The 18,276-nt window shown below is 37.5% G+C and overlaps 2 protein-coding genes across 10 annotated transcripts in view; one reads left to right on the top strand and one right to left on the bottom strand.

Moving 5' to 3' along the window:
- LOC306858114 (serine-rich coiled-coil domain-containing protein 2-like) overlaps positions 1-117 on the bottom strand; it is a gene marked incomplete at its 3' end in the record, with an annotated part of 33,615 nt that extends 33,498 nt beyond the window's left edge. The window contains exon 1 of the mRNA XM_079398509.1: positions 29-117. The remainder of the gene's footprint in view (positions 1-28) is intronic.
- A 12,130-nt stretch (positions 118-12,247) lies between these two features.
- Positions 12,248-17,554, top strand: LOC306857788 (uncharacterized protein). Of its 9 annotated transcripts, none has more exons than XM_079397938.1 (6): positions 12,248-13,317; positions 13,575-13,724; positions 14,047-14,120; positions 14,544-15,475; positions 16,319-16,417; positions 16,601-17,554. In XM_079397938.1, exons 4-6 carry the CDS (start codon positions 15,245-15,247, stop codon positions 16,895-16,897), a joined length of 627 nt encoding a protein of 208 aa, XP_079254064.1. In that variant the 5' UTR covers positions 12,248-13,317; positions 13,575-13,724; positions 14,047-14,120; positions 14,544-15,244; the 3' UTR covers positions 16,898-17,554. The 9 variants fall into 9 exon arrangements, with proteins under 9 accessions (XP_079254064.1, XP_079254059.1, XP_079254066.1 ...); XM_079397933.1 differs by having other exon boundaries at positions 13,655-13,724; XM_079397940.1 differs by having other exon boundaries at positions 12,248-12,626; positions 13,655-13,724.
- The last annotated feature ends 722 nt before the right edge of the window (positions 17,555-18,276 follow it).

The following is an 18,276-nucleotide window of genomic DNA, read 5'->3' on the forward strand; positions in this document are numbered from 1 at the left end:
GACAAATCTAGCGACTGCTTTGACAAACCTTAGCGAGTCTCTGTGATCGCTGGTACTGCCGCAACGGCGCGAGGTCAGCGCGCACGCACCTCTCTCTCTCTCTCTCTCTCTCTGTTCAGTGAGCGGCTGAGAGGAGCAGCGCGTTCAGTTCAAATAGATATTATGTTGCTTCTCTAATTTTACATGCAAATATAGCCGAAACCACAGCACAGGAATTGTCTAATCATATCTTGTGTGTATTATTTGATTTCATCAGACGACGGCTCGATTATAAATTAGGATTTTTGTGCAGACTAACTTCTTGGAAGGGAGAGCTGGTTATGTATTCTTAAAGGGCTGCGTTTCAGTCACTATTTCATATTTCATCCCATTGACTGACAACATAAACAGTAAAATATATAAAGGAAAACAGTTGTATTGAGAATTTGGCTGCATTAAAATACAGTATGAGCACAGAGAGACAAATGTAAAAGGCAATATGACGCGATGACGTCATTAATATGGTAATTAGCGCATGACGTCATCTGGCGACATTTAGCTACTTTCCATCGAAAGAAGTTGGCAACACTGCGCGGACGTCGTTTCTGATTTTGGGCCTATCTTTATCATAAGAAGAGACCGCATTTGGTTGCAAGTACGTGCCCCCGTCTGGCAACGGTCAGGGAAGTACCTACTTAGTGGAGAAACAGTGCTTTTAGAAACTCAAAAGCAATAAAATTAACTTTTCTTTTTTTTTTTTAAGCAATTCACTATTTCTGAGCGCTGGAGAACCAGTGCTGCTGGTAAACACCGTTCTCTGACTCTACGCTGGTCAAAAAAAAGTGCTCGGTGACAACTTTTAACTAATTCATGTTTTCACATAATGTGTTCTTTTATTAATTTAGTGCTGGTTTCATGTAGGCTAGCTATTTTTAGGGAGAGCTTGGCTAATCAGGCTAGTTAGAGTCAATTAGTTCACTCTTTCTTATTATGCACGTCGATCGTTAAAACTAGCAGACAAAAGTAGTGTGATTATAAATGTTTAAAGAAAATCTATCGTTCCTGTGTTTATTCATATTCATAACCTCAGCTTGGGAGGCTGAAATATTATTTCACATGAAACAAACTGCAGGAATTGAAAGGCATTTATTAGTTGGACCAGATGATGAAGTATAATTTAAATTATCACCAAAAACATACTATTATACTCCAAGAACTGTGGCACAGTGGACTCTTTGTATCTCATCTATTAGTCCTATTATTATTTTTTTACATTTATTCAGTTAGTAGACTGTCTTCTCTCCTGTCTTCTTAATTAAGTGTTTAGGGTGATTCTGGTTTTAGCAATGTAGATGGTATGGGTCTGTGCTCCGCATTAAGAAAATAACCTATTCAGTTCTTGACTGCGGGCGCAGCATCAGCTTTGGCATTAAGACCAAAAGCTAAAGTCTTAAATCTCGGATCCAAAAGTGGTGCCTTATCTCCTTATGGACTTGAAAGCTCGGAAGCTTAAAATTTGTTAAGTTGTTACTTCTTTAATTTGCTGTTGATCGCAATTTGTGCTTTCTCATTAATTCTGTTAAGTACACACTTTCATGTAATTCCAAATTATAATTTTTCTTCCGTTGACAATTTTTTTTTTCACTTAATTTTGTCTGTATTTGTCCATACATTTACAATGAAAGACCTGAAAACAACTGTCTATCAGCAGTCCCCATCCGTCCTGAGCTTCAGAATGCAGAGAAGAATGGCAAAAAAATCCAGATGTGCAAAGCTTGTCACGTTATACCTAAAAGGACACATTAAATACTCATTATAGCCAAAAAGTCTGTAATCGACACCAAAGGAGCCTCAAATAAGTACTGCGTTGAGAGGCTTAATAGTTATCACGTTTTTTGCTTTGTCATTAGGGGTATGGAGTGTAGATTGGTGTGAATTTTCTCTAATAATTTTACAATAAGGATGCAAAACACGTGGGACTGAATGTGCTGCAGGCCTACATTTGCCTCTCGAACAGCAGGTGTCGCCAGCATGCAGTGTTTCGAGTGCTTCGAAAGAGTGAATCATTTTGTGAACCATTTGGTTCAATTGATTCAAGATTCAAAAGCTGATATCATGCCCTACTCATGCTGAAGAGCATATCTCTTTAACATTTAATGTCCCTAGTTCTACAATTTGTAATTTAGTTTGAGTAGTTAGAAAATTCTGATTCCAAATACCTATTTTGATATTTTGACTCATCATAATTGGCATTAAGATATTCTATATGTTATTTTGGCTAGTCATAATGTACACTGAAGATATATCTGCAAAAAAAAAATATATATATATTTTGACTAATCATAGGCCTACTTACATTGAAAGTATTTTAGTGCTGGGCAGTAACCTAATAGTAACTACAGTAATGATATTACTTTGTGCAGTAACTAGTAGTGTAACTAATTACTAATAGGATTTCAGTATTAATATTACAGTTACCATCCATAAAACAGCTAGTTAGTTACTCACTTTTGATACCTCAACCCCTACTGATTTGAAGTCCAACAATCCAATAATTCCTAGATTTATTTTCATTATTTTCGTGACTCATAAACACATGAAATCACCAGAGCAGCAAGCAGGCTTGGAATATGGAAAAGCTTACATTCAACGGATGGAATTTTGCCATTACATTGATTTTGTGAGAAGAAACACCAAAGTGTTGTGGCATCACTTAACACTGGCATTACTTGCCCACCCATATCCTTCTGATCCCAATATAGATTGTATAAGCCTACCACTACAGTGTGTGCAGAATTATTAGGCAAGTTGATATTCTGGTCATATTTTTTTTCCAATAACATTTTACCAGTTCCAAACCACATCAATCTTAATAACTACTATTGATTTTGTATTTAATCATTTATAAGTGATATATAATTGTCCAAAAAGGCTGAAAGTCAAAAACTCCTTGTTTCAGGTGTGCAGAATTATTAGGCATGTTTTCTTTTACAGATAAAATGAGCCAAAAAGAGATTGAACTCAAGAATAAAAGTTAACAAAAAAAAAAATTAAATGGCCATTAGAAGGATGCAATACTAATGCAATAATAGAATTAGCAAAGTTAAGGCATGACCATTGGATAGCGAAATGCTCATTGGGTCAGCACGGTCAGAAAAAAACAGGTGGAGAAGAAAAGACACGTTAACTGCAAAAGAATTAAGAATTAATGTGAAGAATTAGGTGAGAAACCATCAGGAACCATTTAGTCTTCAGCACCATCATTTTCCAGAACTGCAACCTTCCTGGAGTCTCCACAAGTGCAATGTGTCAGGTTCTCAGAGACTTTGCTTGGGTAAAAAATTCTTTAATATGGCCCTCACTTAATAAGAATAACATGCTGAAGTGTTGTGAAATACATGGAGCTCATTTTTAATCAATCCTGCAAGACAGACTTTTCAGGATGAACTAAAATGAGCTCCCAAAACTTACTGCCAGATTCTGGAAGATAAATTCTTCAAACAGTGGTTCAAGAGGATGTGATGCTGGTTCTTCAAGAGTCACTCACAACTTATCTGTTCATAACTCTTGGCATAAATTAAGAAATGACTGTCACTGGAAGATTAAAAAAACAAATCTTTAGTCTTTTTGGTTTAGTTTTGTTGTGGCCACAAGATATCAGAATCAGAATCAGAATGAGCTTTATTGGCCAAGTATGTTTACACATACAAGGAATTTGTTGTAGTGACAGAAGCTCCACAGTGCAACAGAGGGACAGTAACAGGACAGGACACAGGTAATGAAACAAAATAACAGGAAATAGCCAATGACCAATGTACAAAGCAGCAAAAAAAATAAAAAATACACAATATATAATATATAATATAGGCGACTATGTATGTACAGGTCAAGTATGTGCAAATTAGAAATGAGAAAATAAAATAAGTGAGTGTGGTGAATGGATAATGTATTAGTTGTGTGTTCTACGTTTATTTATTGAGTGTTCATGAGATGTATTGACTGAGGGAAGAAACTGTTCCTGTGTCTGGTCGTTCTGGTGCTCAGAGCTCTGTAGCGTCGACCAGATGGTTAAAGTTCAAAGAGGTTGTGTGCTGGATGTGAGGGGTCCAGAGTGATTTTACCAGCCTTTTTGCTCACTCTGGATAAGTACAGTTCTTGGAGAGTGGGGAGGGTTGTACCAATGATTCGCTCAGCAGTCCGGACTACCCTCCGTAGTCTTCTGAGGTCAGATTTGGTAGCTGAGCTGAACCAGACAGTTATTGAGGTGCAGAGGATGGATTCAATGATGGCAGAGTAGAACTGTTTCAGTAAGTCCCGTGGCAGGTTGAACTTCCTCAGCTGGCGAAGAAAGTACAACCTCTGCTGGGCCTTCCTGACAATGGAGTCAATGTGAATATCCCACTTCAGGTCCTGAGAGATGGTGGTGCCCAGGAATCTGAATGACTCCACTGCAGTCACGGTGCTGTTCATGATGGTGAGTGGGGGGAGAGCAGGGGGGTTTCTCCTGAAGTCCACGATCATCTCCACCGTTTTGAGCGTGTTAAGCTCCAGGTTGTTGAGACTGCACCAGACAGCCGGCTCCTTAACCTCCTGTCTGTAAGCAGACTCGTCACCGTCCTGGATGAGGCCGATCAGTGTGGTGTCGTCTGCGAACTTCAGGAGCTTGACAGAGGGGTCTTTAGATGTGCAGTCGTTGGTGTAGAGGGAGAAGAGCAGTGGGGAGAGTACGCAGCCCTGAGGAGCTCCAGTGCTGATGGTTCGAGTGCTGGATGTGAATTTGCCAAGCTTTACTAACTGCTGTCTGTCTGTCAGGAAGCTGTTGATCCACTGGCAGACGGAGGTGGGGACGGAGAGCTGAGTTAGTTTATTTTGAAGGGTTTCCGGGATAATGGTGTTAAAAGCAGAGCTGAAGTCCACAAACAGGATCCTCACATAAGTCCCTGGTCTGTCCAGATGCTGCAGGATGAAGTGCAGTCCCATGTTGACTGCATCATCCACAGACCTGTTTGCTCTGTAGGCAAACTGCAGGGGGTCCAGTAAGGGTCCAGTGATGTCCTTCAGATGAGCCAGAACCAGTCTTTCGAATGATTTCATGGCTACAGACGTTAGTGCCACAGGTCTGTAGTCATTAAGTCCAGTAATTTTGTGTTTCTTTGGGACGGGGATGATGGTGGAGCGTTTGAAGCATGAGGGGACTTCACACAGCTCCAGTGATCTATTGAAGATCTGTGTGAAGATGGGGGCCAGCTGCTCAGCACAGATTTTTAGGCAGGCTGGTGACACACCATCTGGACCAGGTGCTTTCCTTCTTTTGTTCTTCCTGAAGACCTGGCACACATCGTCTTCGCTGATTTGAATTGTAGGTGTGGGGGAGAGAGGGGTTGCTGGAGGTGTGAATGGTTGTGTGGAGGGGTGTTCTGGGCGGGTGTGGGGTGATCGTTCAAAACGACAAAAGAACTCGTTTAAGTCGTCTGCCAGGTGTTGATTCTCCAGAGTGCTGGGGGGTGGTGTTTTGTAGCTTTAATCCTAGCCATACTGAAGCCGGATCGCTGGAAGAGAATTTGTTCCTGAGCTTGTCAGAATAATTCCTCTTTGCCACTCTGATCTCCTTTTCCAGTGTGTATTTGGCCTGTTTGTACAAGACTTTATCCCCCTTTCTGTGAGCATCTTCTTTGGCCTGACGGAGCTGTCTGAGTTTGGCAGTGAACCATGGTTTGTCATTGTTGTAGAATAGATGAGTCCTGGTAGGAATGCACATGTCCTCACAGAAACTGATATAAGATGTTACAGTCTCTGTGAGCTCGTCCAGGTCATTTGCAGCAGCTTCAAAAACAGTCCAATCAGTGAGGTCGAAACAGGCTTGTAAATCCTTCTCTGTTTCTTTAGTCCATCTTTTAACAGATCTTAATACAGGCTTCGCAGACTTAAGTTTCTGCCTGTAGGATGGAATAAGATGAACCAAACAGTGATCAGAGAGTCCTAAAGCTGCTCGTGGAACCGAGTGATATGCGTCCTTTATTGTTGTGTAACAGTGATCCAATATATTACTGTCTCTGGTGGGACATGTGATGTGCTGTCTGTATTTTGGCAGTTCACGGGAGAGATTTGCTTTATTAAAGTCCCCGAGAATGATTAAAACAGAGTCCGGGTGTTGTTGTTCACTCTCTGTGATCAGATCAGCGAGTTTCTGTAGAGCTGTGCTCACGTGCGCTTGCGGTGGAATGTAAACACTCACGAGAATGAACGAGCAGAACTCCCGCGGCGAATAGAACGGCTTGCAGTTAATGAAGAGCGTTTCTAGATCTGAACGGCACATCTTCTTTAACACAGTTACATCTGTACACCACCTCTCATTGATGTAAAAGCATGTCCCGCCGCCGCGCGATTTCCCCGTTGATTCTGTGTCCCGATCTGCTCTTATCAGCTGGTAATTAGGCAGATGGATCGCGCTGTCAGGTATGTCGCCATTCAACTAGGTTTCAACTAAGATATTAATGGGTAAACAAACCCATAGCAACCTGGGATTATCAGAGATGTATTTATTAATATTTTATTTTGAATTAAGAAATTATAAATTAAAAAAATATATTAAATTATTATATTAACACCACCACGGGGTAATTTTACCCATGGCTGTTTTTCAAATAGGCTACATAATATATTTTCAATAAAAAAATGTATAAGTCTTACAGTCATTGGCTTGACCTAAAATTGTGTTATTTACAATCCCCTGTTGTTAAAAACAATTGTTTAGATAAAACCAGAATAAAAATGGGGCATTCATACCTATAAGCGCCATCGGGACAAATTTACGCATAATTCCCTTATTGTTGCGCTGCCATTGTACGTGTTACACACATTCAAATGAAGATGTTTTAGATGTTTATTCTTCTACTCATACATGTTCAAACTTTGGATTAATAATTATTTTTGTTTTGCAATTGTTTATGGTTTGCTACTGTGTTGCTTATTTATTCCTGAAAAAAACAAATCTGAATTATATAATTACCCCAAGTTTATTGGTGTTGTTCTCTTATTCAAATGATAAATTATATAATTAAACAAATTAATTAGGTGAAGCTGTGTGCTTGAATTTGTCATTGTTTCATACATTCTTTGCAGTGTGGTGATCGATTACTAATAATAGTCTATTTAGGGTATTTTAGTAATTTAATTTAAATAACAAAAATATTGTATTAGCTATAATATTGCACGACCCAAATATGTATTTATTTCCTTGTAATTCTCGTTGTCATTGCAGGCTGGTTTATATTCATCATTAAGAAAAGTGATTAGTATAACCTGCTAAAAATAGCTGTGAACTTAAAACAACAGGACAAAAACATAGCTGATAACTAAATATAATCATTTTATGACTCTAGACATTGCGAAGACAGTGGCATAATACAGTGACATAATACGTTTTTAGCCATATCAAAACAGTAGTCATGGCATGGGTCAATTTTCCCCGCTGGCGCTTTTAGGTATACAGCGACCTCTGGTGGTTGAAGTGTTAACCGTAGGCTACCGGACTGTATGACCGGACGCAATGTAGACAGCATTCGAATTAAGTTTATTATGAATAAATGTTACAAAAAGTAAGCTAATAAAATAGGCTGACAAGAACATTTTATCCATCCCACAAGTCTTGTAAGTCCATGTATTTTATTATTATTATTGTTTGTAATATTTTTTTATATTTGTTGTTATGTATTTGATTTATTTTCCCTTCATTTCGATCTCTTAACGTTCAAGGCTGTATAATAATAATAATAATAGCCTAATATACACATATATTACATAAAAAGACACGATAAACGGACTGTGGGATGGATTAATATATTTGATCAATCTGATAATCCCAGGTTGCTATGGTCACGCGGGTTTGTTTAGATAAAAAGCACACTCGGGCCGATTCTGGCTGAAATGAGGCACTGTCGGCTCAATCTCGACATCGGTGAGAAGATAATGGGCCAGAGCCGTGCCGACTCTACCAAATACTTCTGGCTGACAGACGGCTTTTTCTATTGGGGCCGATCTCCGGAGGGCCGCTGGTAGAATGAAGGAGATCAGCGCCTGAGAGAAAGGTCTGGTGGTTAAACCAGGAGATTTCGGTGGACACAGTTCTCAAGAGGAATACTTCAGCTGCAAAAAGGTAAGTTATTTAATTTATTTACTGTTCAATCTCGTGTTGTTTGATGTTATAAATGCCACGAAGAATAGTTTTTAGATGGTTTCTATTAGATGGTTTGCTATGATAACCGAGTCAGAAAAACCATTCGGTCCCAGATATATTGTGTTGATGAGGCCTGTTGGCGCGGTCTCTTTAGAAAAAATAATATGTGATTTTTTTAATATAAAAAAACTGATTAGCTGTATCCAGTGCACGATAATGTTAGCTAATTAAATTTTAAGGAGTTAAATTCAATTTTGTTTGCTAGAATTCATTCGATCGTCTTTTTCAACGAGTGATTGCTATTGAATCATAGGAGTAAATCTCTATACGTGTGACTCTGATTTGATTCACTTAACCATTCAAATTAGTCATTTGTTTGTGAATCAAACTGAGTAAGGCTGCAATTTGGAAAACCTTTCAAGCTGATGCTGCTGAAATGGAGGTCGAGGGGACTATGAAGAGGTGGCTCCAGCTGGCAGATCTTCAGGAGGCAGGCACACTCTGAGTTTAAAAGTCCCATCTCTTTAACCTTCCATACACATGACACAATATCACATTTGTATAATTCAAATCCCTTAAAGGATTTTTATGCTGCACCAATTAGGGTAAGCAGCAACACTTCCCATAATATCTAATGTACTAATGTTAATTTGTAAGAAGAATGACATCAATGCTTATATTAGTTGCTTGTACTGTCTCACCCTAATCCCTAGTAATCAGATGATCCAGTCGGTATCCAGACCAGATGGTGGACCTGCACCCAGGAACAACCACAACACATCCCTGAATGTCAGCGGAGACCATGTCAACTAGATGACAGATCCCTGTTAAGAGCTCATTGATGGCCCCAGCACAGATCCTCAGCAAAGACTACGAGAACCAGACAAGCCCTCTGCACAGCCCCTTTTTACCAGCTTCACCTACTGGCATGATGTTTCTTCAAGCAGATGTTGTTGTATGAAATATTCTGAATGATATCAATTCACAATCTGACTTGTGATGCAGCCTGGAATAATCAAACCACATTCGTTCATTTAGTCAGAGGAGAACATGGTTTCCTGACTGAGTCTAGTCTTGTTTGGGTTCCTTGTCATTGTTGCCTTTTGTCTTGCTTAGTTTAAGACACTTATTATTCAGCAATATTATTCACTTGACTGCACTGACGCCATTTGATGAACTGAACTGAATTATGACACACAATGTTATATATATATATATATATATATATATATATATATATATATATATTAGGGCTGTGGCGATTCGTCGATTTTAGTCGACTAGTCGATTTTTAAAAATCGTCGACTTCATTTTGCTCGTGTTGACTAACCGGCAAAATACCGGAAGTGGCGCATTTAACGGACGAGAATCCATAAAACACATTATTAGACTATTTTCCAAGGCTGCATGATATATTAAACCCATTTAAAAATCATAATTAAGCATAATTGTGAATTCACAAACGCTATGATTTAATTAAATAATTATGTGGTCTTTAATTATTTACATGCATGTAGTTAAGATCGTGCGTCTCACAGCGCTCCATTCACAGTAGCTCCACAGAAACTGTTATCATTTACATGTGGAGCGACTCAAACTCATCTCTGCATGCTGTTGTGAGTTTGTGTTTATTATAACGCTCATCTGGGAATGCAACGCGCGCCATTTTATCAGGTTTGTAAGGTAAATAATTTATAAATCTACACAAACAGGAGAATACATCACAATTTCAAAATAAATGCTCAACCCCTCACTCTGAATTTACACGGTTTCATGTCCACATATTCATGTAATTACAGCAGCTGTAGCATTTCTGTCCTAAAGAAATGGCCCAATATTAAAGGTTAAGTGGACATTTGAATTAAATGGTGCTTGGTCAATATTAATCAAAACGCCTGTCTAATTAATTAAGTTTTACAGTTTTATCTTTACCAAATTCTGTTTTCCATTATTTTCTGGATTCCATTTTAATGGTTCCATTAAATTTTAATAACCAAAAGCATCTCCAATTAATTGATTTTATTAATTTTAAGTTTTTTTTTTTTTTTTTTTGAACTGCACATTTACTTTTTTCACCTAAATAAATTCTGGTAAATACTCCTTTAAAAAGTGTTTTTTGATTATAATTTCATTATTAGTAGACTAGAACACGTGGATATGTTGTCATTCTTACACTATAATACTGAACTTTGATTTCAGTGATTTGGACTGAGATGGACACTTGCTTCTTTCACTCTATGTTGCACTTTACTTTTGCTTTAAAAAAAGGATTTCATAGAAATTTGGATTTCATTTGGTTTAATAAAATATTAAGTAAAATTGTAGATTTTTTTGTGGGAAATGAATCGTTTAGATTAATCGATAAATTAGTCGATAGATTAATCAAAATAAAAATAGTTGTTAGTGGCAGCCCTAATATATATATATATATATATATATAATATACAGTAAATATAATTTACCTGTTACTTTGTGGTTTAAAAAGTGGGTTAATGTTTATACTGTAGTGCATTTGTTCATTGTTAATATTTATATTAAAGTATTTGGTACTTTTATAATTAAAGCCTTTTTAATGTTTTTAAATGGTCAAATTTGTGTTTCACTGCTGAATTACATTTAGCAGTTTCTGGGCCACAATTGGCCCGGGGACCAAGCCGAGTCTCAGCCAGATCTGGCTTAAAGTTGTCTGGGCCAGACCTGGGCCACATAAAATAATAGAAGTCACTCTACAGTATGTCGGGCCAGATCTGGGCCACATCAATACATAATGGTCATTTTACAGGGCGTGGGCCGCATCTGGGCCAGAGGAAATTATTTGAGCCGGTTTTCAGTGTGTAGACCAGTTTTAGTCTGGGGACCCGGCCAACATACCGGTTGTGGCCCAGAGATGGGCCAGACAAATTTTGCTATCTGGGGCATGATTAAACTGGTCGCCACGAAAAATGTATGTTCCCTCATTGCCACGACACAGTATTATCAGGTTCCCACGTCTTAATATCTTGTGGCCACGACAAAACTAAACCAAAAACACCAAAGCTTCGTTTTTTTTTTATCTTCCAGTGACAGTCATTTCTTAAATGCCAGGAGTTATGTAAATGAAAAATGAAGTCGAGATCAATATGAAGCTCGAGTCTTGGACCTTTTTAATGATGTATAGTTTATGAAGTTAATTGCATTCTTGTACATTAAAACTAGCAGACTCTGAACTAACGCTGTGCTCTGGCTTCCTCCCACAGGTTAAGAGATTTTAAACAAGCACTGTTAATACACTTTTAGTTAACCAAATGAAACAATACACATTTTAATGCTATAAAAGTGTGCACATTGAGAGAAATTCATATTAACGACTTCTTTAACTTGAGCAAATGCTACTAATACACATATACATTTGTTAATAAAATGAAAACATACATGTTTGTTTTAAAGCTAGTAAATAAAGGAAACGATCCACCCGCATGCCTCTGCTCAATGAAGGTGCCTGGATCAACTGTGATCTGTGGCTGTGTTCGAAATGCCATACTATCATACTACTCTTACTATTTCTGCAGCATCCAGTATGTATACTGCTCATAGTATGCACATTTGCTGTATGCATGAAATACCCGGATGACCTACTATATTTGCCAGAATCTGCTAAATATAACTCAAGTATACTGAAATCAGTACAGAAGCTGTGTTCTAAATGGCATACTATCATACAACTCCTACTATACTGCAGTATGCTGTGTGAATACTGTGAATAATATGTGAATGTTCTGTATGCATGGAATGCCCGGATTACGTGCTACATTTGCTGAAATTTGATGTATGCATCTGAAGACGCTGCGTGGGGTACTGTTTCCCAGAATGCAATGCGCTCCATGTGACCTTTCATCTTCAAACGCGTAAGTGAACTGGAGGCGGGGAATAATAATTATAAATGTTACACTTGTATATGCACGTTTATACATATACATGTAATCTACAAACTATCGTTGTGCATTTAAAAACAATATCATTTGTAGTAGGACATAAATTGTACTTTAATCTCTACGGCGATCAAGTCAAATGACGTCACCTTTAGCTCTATAGCGCTTTATACATTGTTTCAAAGGGGCGGGCGCGCAAGATGGCGCCGTGAGCACAGGTGTTGAGTTATAGCGCTCATCAACAAAGTTGAATCTGAGGAATAAAACGGACATTTCTTTATCAATTTACGCTTTATTTGGATGTTAAGTGTTACTCGTGTACCACACTCTGTTCAGAAACATGTCAGCTGATAAGAAAAGAAAGAATTCTGTGACGAAGAAGAAAGAAATGGCTGCTGACAAGGAGACGAGAGCTAACTCTGAAACTGCCTGCAACGTTTTAATTGACAGTTGTCACGACTACTATAAGTCTGAAGAGAAGATGGAAATTTCGGTGTTGTCAGTAGAAGATTTTCCCTCGCTTCCTTCAACTCCTCTGAAGCCTCCTCACAAAAAAGGACGTGGTGAGTCCGCTGACGACATTATCACGAAACTTTCTGAGCTAATCAACATGAGGTCTGATAAACTGGAGTCAATGGTTGCGGCGAATACTTCTCACATTGCTGGTTTGAAAGAAAAGCTGAACTCTGTATGTGAAGATGTGAATGAAGTGAAGACCAAAGTTTCCCAGGTCGAGTCATCACTTTTGAAGGAGAGTAATCGAATCGACGTCTTGGAGTCACGCATCACTGAATTGGAGCGGTACTCTAGACGCTGGAATCTGAAATTACAGGGCGTGCCAGAAAACATCGATGAGAAGAATGTGAGGAAAGAAGTGATTCGCATCTGTCAGAATTTACTGCCAGAACACAGTGATCGTCTTCCGGATGTGATTGACACAGTGCATCGTGTTGGAATGAAGAAAGTGAATTATACCCGTGGTATAATCATCCAGTTCTCCTCGCGTACACTCCGAGCAGCAGTATGGGCGGCAGCCAAAAATTCCGCATATCTACGGGAAAAAGGTCTGCGTTTCAGAGAGGATCTCTGTAAGGCCGACAGAGAAAGCAGGATGAAGTTGTGGCCACTAGTAGATGAGGCACGTAAAGCAGGAAAAATTGCCTATTTTGTAGCCGGTCGTGCTTTCGTGGAGAAAAAGGAGATTTTTCCATCAGGCTGATTAATCTCATTTTTGAAATAAGGTTTCATGTTTATGTACGTATATATACATAGTATATATATATATATATATATACTTTTTTTTTTTCTTTAGAAACAAATAGTTTATTTCTTGGGCTCTTCGTCCGTTAATGTCCAAAGCAGTCATAGTTGACGCAGCACTATGTTCTCACCACAGTTTATAGCTGTCTTTAAGCTTTTGTTCTAAGGAACTTGTTCAAGTGATTTATTTTTTTATTTTTTCCAAATCTTGTTATTTTGATGTCTTTATCTATAACTTCTCTCAATGCCAGGGGACTAAGGAACAGTTTAAAACGGAAAGCCATTTTTTTATTTGCCAAACAATATAAAACAGACTTTTGTTTTCTTCAAGAGACTCACAGCATCTCTGAGGATGTGCCTTTTTGGAAATCCCACACTGTAAAAAGTGCTACAGCCACAGAGTAGGTTTTATATAATTTAAATAGTTGTAATCTAGTCTATTTTATTTGTTTTATACTAAAAAGTATCAATATACTTCCTCTTTACTTAAAATATGTCAGTTTTTATATAACAATATATTTTAAATAAAACTATTGCAGTTTATTTGGGTAGTTTATTTGTATGTGGATGTTGTGTCCAAGAAATGTTATAAAAGTGAGTTGACACATACACAATTTATTAGAGTAGCTGTAGATGTGGCAGGTGTGTTCATCAAACGTAAATATTTTAAAATATTTAAGTTGGCATTATCCCTTTTTCACTGGTGGGGACTTTCCCGGGCAGATGCAGCATCTTCCTCGGCACTTCAACTGTTTGTTCGTTCCAGCGGATCTGAATTTCAGTGACTGATTAACACGGTAAGTTAAGCAAATTTAGCCTAATTATTGGTGATGTAAAGTCACGCGAAATCGCTTACTCCACTAAGGAGATGAGGTTAGGTTTGCAAATTGTACTGTATAGCTAGCTATCCTGCACACATAGCAAGCTAAGTTGGCTGCACAGTGTTAAGGTATCTGCACACCTAACAGATAAAAAATAAATAATAATTAGTATACTTTAGCATTACTAAAGCAGATGCACATATTTGAATGTAGAGATGTATGCTTAGTAGTCTGTCTGATTTTAGAAATTTGATCCATGTTTTTTAATACTGCATAGTCAATTGATGACAGATTTTGGGTTGAAAAAACCCTAAAACTATTTCTAACCTATTACTTAAATAAGTTACATTTACCATTGATTTTTAACCTTATTCTAACATGCATTTTCCTTATCTTTAGATACCCAAGCACTTTTGTTTCCCGGGGTCTTAAGCTTCACATTCAGGTAAGAAAAAACTTCAGAATAGATACAATTGCAGCTATAACTATTCCCAGGTAAGTAAAACATAGGTAAAATTGCAAACAATTCAAACAGAAGATTCGCTTGAGAGTAACAGGCTGGAGTTAATTTCTGAGACAAAGAAAAAGAATAATGGCAGAGTTATAAATGAGATGATGTCAAGAACCTTCAGTTTGAGAAGACAGGAGATAGTAGGTCAAGCCCCAAGTGTTGCAGATCTTCTAGAGAGATGGCCTGCCCTCTTTGAACCATCACAGGTAAGGTAAACTCAGCAAAGTTGACTAGCTAAAATCCAATTCTTTGTCATCTACTGGTATGGCTAAAAAAATACAGTGCAGTATGCAACAGTACTGTCAACAGTATCTTTTTCAAATTATAATTCACAAAACTTTCTTCACCATCAGACTCTGTTTCTTTTATGCTGTGCCACATTCAGCTGAATTTCGCATTGCTCAATTATGGTAAATGGCCCATAGTTGTGAAGTCGGGGCACATAAGGCAACAAACTTGACTAAAGATTAAATTTAATTCTTGCATTTTTCATACTTAAAAATAACTATAAAGTGAATATATTCCTTTACTGCTTGACACCGTCCATGATTTTCATTTGATTGAAAACTAATTTGTATCCAAAACTCTCATGTGGTTTAATTCACAGAAAAAACAAACATATCACTTCTGGTATGTAACTAAGATGGTATGCTTCTCTTTACAGATCTGTGAAGAGTTCCTGAGAATCAGTAGCATATCACTTGAGTCGACATTTATGTCTCGGTTGGACAGGCACACTCCAAAGCTGTTGTCACTTTTCAACGCAAAAGGAGGAGCCGTCGGTCAAAGAATCAAGTCCCAAATGATGATACTCATCCAGGTAAGAGGAAAAAATGGTCTTATGTAAAGCATTTTCCATCCAAAATGTATTCTCTATAATGTTCTGATATCAATACGATCATATCAATATTTCACCGTGTTCCTAATGGGAAGGATGGTGTATCTGCAGCATATGTTGAAATCTACTGAGCCAGTTGTTATGACACATAGTGAGCACATTCATACTACCCAGAGACCATAACACCCTACATTGTCAGAACCCCCCACCACCCTCATTCTTTAAAGGAAAACTACATGTAAGGCACTGTTCTAAGAGTAGCGTAGTTTAAAGGGATAGTTAGCCCCAAAGTTAGCGACAGTGCGTTAACATGACATTGCTATTTTTATGATCTAGTGTGAGAATGTATGCCCGAACATTCAGTGAAGTTACACTTCTTCTGTGTACTCCAAGACTGTTCTTTTTGTTAATAGAAATGTTGGCTGCATATGTATGTAAGTGTATAAGTGATGCAATTCCCTCATCACCGTTTTCCAAGAGTGTGCCTTGCTCTTAAGCAGTCTCTTTACACATAAAAGGTCCACTAAAACATGTGTAAGAAAGTATTTGAGGTGAGAAATAGACAGTGTACTAATAGAAGCTTGATTCATACTGATGAACACAGCCTACTTGGACAGTTAAATCTCAATTTTGTGAACTGTCCCCCTTAACGTTTTTGTGTAAACAACATGCTGGGATGCTGGTGATATTATGAGATCTTGTAGTACAGTGGTGTATGTATAGTAGGACCTTTTACAGCAATTGAATGGTTGAAATAAAGAGGTTCTGTGGTTTGTGCTACTGTCATCAGGCTGTGAATTTTGATCAGATTTTACTTTTTGACAGGATCCATCTGCCTCTGTGGACAAAAGGAGAGAAGTGGTCCTGAGATGCCTAATTGAGTACATGGGGGAGAGACAGGAAGACCTCATCAGTGTCCACCACGTATGTATTGGGCTTAAAGCTACTTGTCTATTTTTCTGTCTGTATGTATGAATATTGTGATGATATGGGATAATTACATTTGCTCTTGAAAAATATTTAAACACTGTAGCTTAATAAACAATAATGTGATGACCAATCAGGTACAGGCAAGGACACTTTTTTCTTTTTTGTCTCCACCAATAGAGTCGTGATGAAACAGAGGTGCACGCTGAGCTTGGCAGTTGCCCACTGAAAATTTACATGTGCCATCAACCCAACACGATTGGGATTATCATAGAAGGACAGCCCGTGGTCAGAGGTCTCCCAAACCTGTCGAAAGCATGCTGCCTCCTGTTTGGACTTACCTATGCCCTCGACCTCAAGTATCCCTCCAAACTGGTGTATACTTTTGAGATATATCAGAGGCTCTTTGTGGGATTGGACCCCATGTGTCCTAAACCATCATCCAAGTATGCAAATCTCCTCACCAAGTTGTCTTAGATGATTTCTCAATGGCATCTGGCATTGTTTGCCATCATTTGAAAAAATGCAATCTTTGGTAGGCGAGTTTACCAAATACAAACTTAAACATACTGTAACATAATCAGATAATTTGACAATCTTCAGGGTGATATAAATATTTGTCTCGGAATTTTACCAGTATTTTGATTTAAAATAATTGGTCTTACAGATTTTTTTTTTCTTTTTTCTTTTTTTTCTTTTTTTTTTGGACCTTAAGACAGGTACAAGTTGCTCAGGTAATATAATTTCCATGGCATTTTCCTTTTGTGTTCATTGTTCAGTGCCTTAATTAATGTGGACTTTGGACTGTGTTCTGTGCCGATCCTTACCTCATGAGGTATATACTCAACAGTGTTGTGTGCACAATTTGGGAGTTCTTAAAAATAACAGTTGTTCAAAATATGGAAATAATCATTTTTGACATTGCAGTGCCACTGTGATACAATGTGATATTATGGCTCACATTTACCTTTATCTAAACATTGCAGATTGGACAGTATAAATATTTCACTTTACTGTTCTGAACAGGTTGAAAATACACTTATACAGTGTTTGTTTTATATTATTGTGTACATGTTTCGTAGTCACTGTTAAAAGTGACGCTGGTTGACATTGAATAAATGTTATTGTCTTCAATCTATCTTCCCATCTTTTTCTTCTTCAAAGGAATTTGTAATTGTTATTGACAAAGTGTTTATGTAAAGTTAATTACTGTAGTGCTTAGAATATATATATATTTAGATTTCTTTTCTGAGGTTATAGCCAGGACTCAATTAAAATGTTTATTCATATGATTAGGTTAATTTTACTAAGAACATAAAGTTCATAAAACCTAATTAAAATGAGTATAGGTTACTTGTAGCAACCCATAAATAAGTTACCTGTACCAAGAAAAGTAGGTTTATCTAACTGAGTAATACTAGTACTATTAGTTAACTCAACTTGATTTTGTTGCGTTTGTATTAAGTAATATTGCAGTGTTTATGATACTTAAAAAAGGCTGCAAGTTGACTCAACTTAAAACATCCAATGCAGCCACTTGCCTCACTTTTTATAAGTTAGATCTAGGTATTACTTTTTACAGTGCAGTGGGGAAATGACATTTTTTGTTCTCATGCTTCTCAACGGTCAGCAGGTGTTTGTACACTCAAAAACTTATTTGCTGGCAAACTTCCTTATACAGACTTTGATACCAATGGACATTTTATTTGTCATGTTATTCAAATTCAGAACTTTAATTTCATTGTTATGAATATCTATGGGTACAATTTAAAAACAGAGAATGATGTTCTTTTTGATAAGTTAGAAGAAAAAATTGTTCATTGGTTAGCTAAATACCCTGATGCACATATACTCTT

This window comes from Barbus barbus (genome assembly GCF_936440315.1).
Source record: "Barbus barbus genome assembly, chromosome: 38".
In the NCBI taxonomy this organism is placed as follows: Eukaryota; Metazoa; Chordata; class Actinopteri; order Cypriniformes; family Cyprinidae; genus Barbus; species Barbus barbus.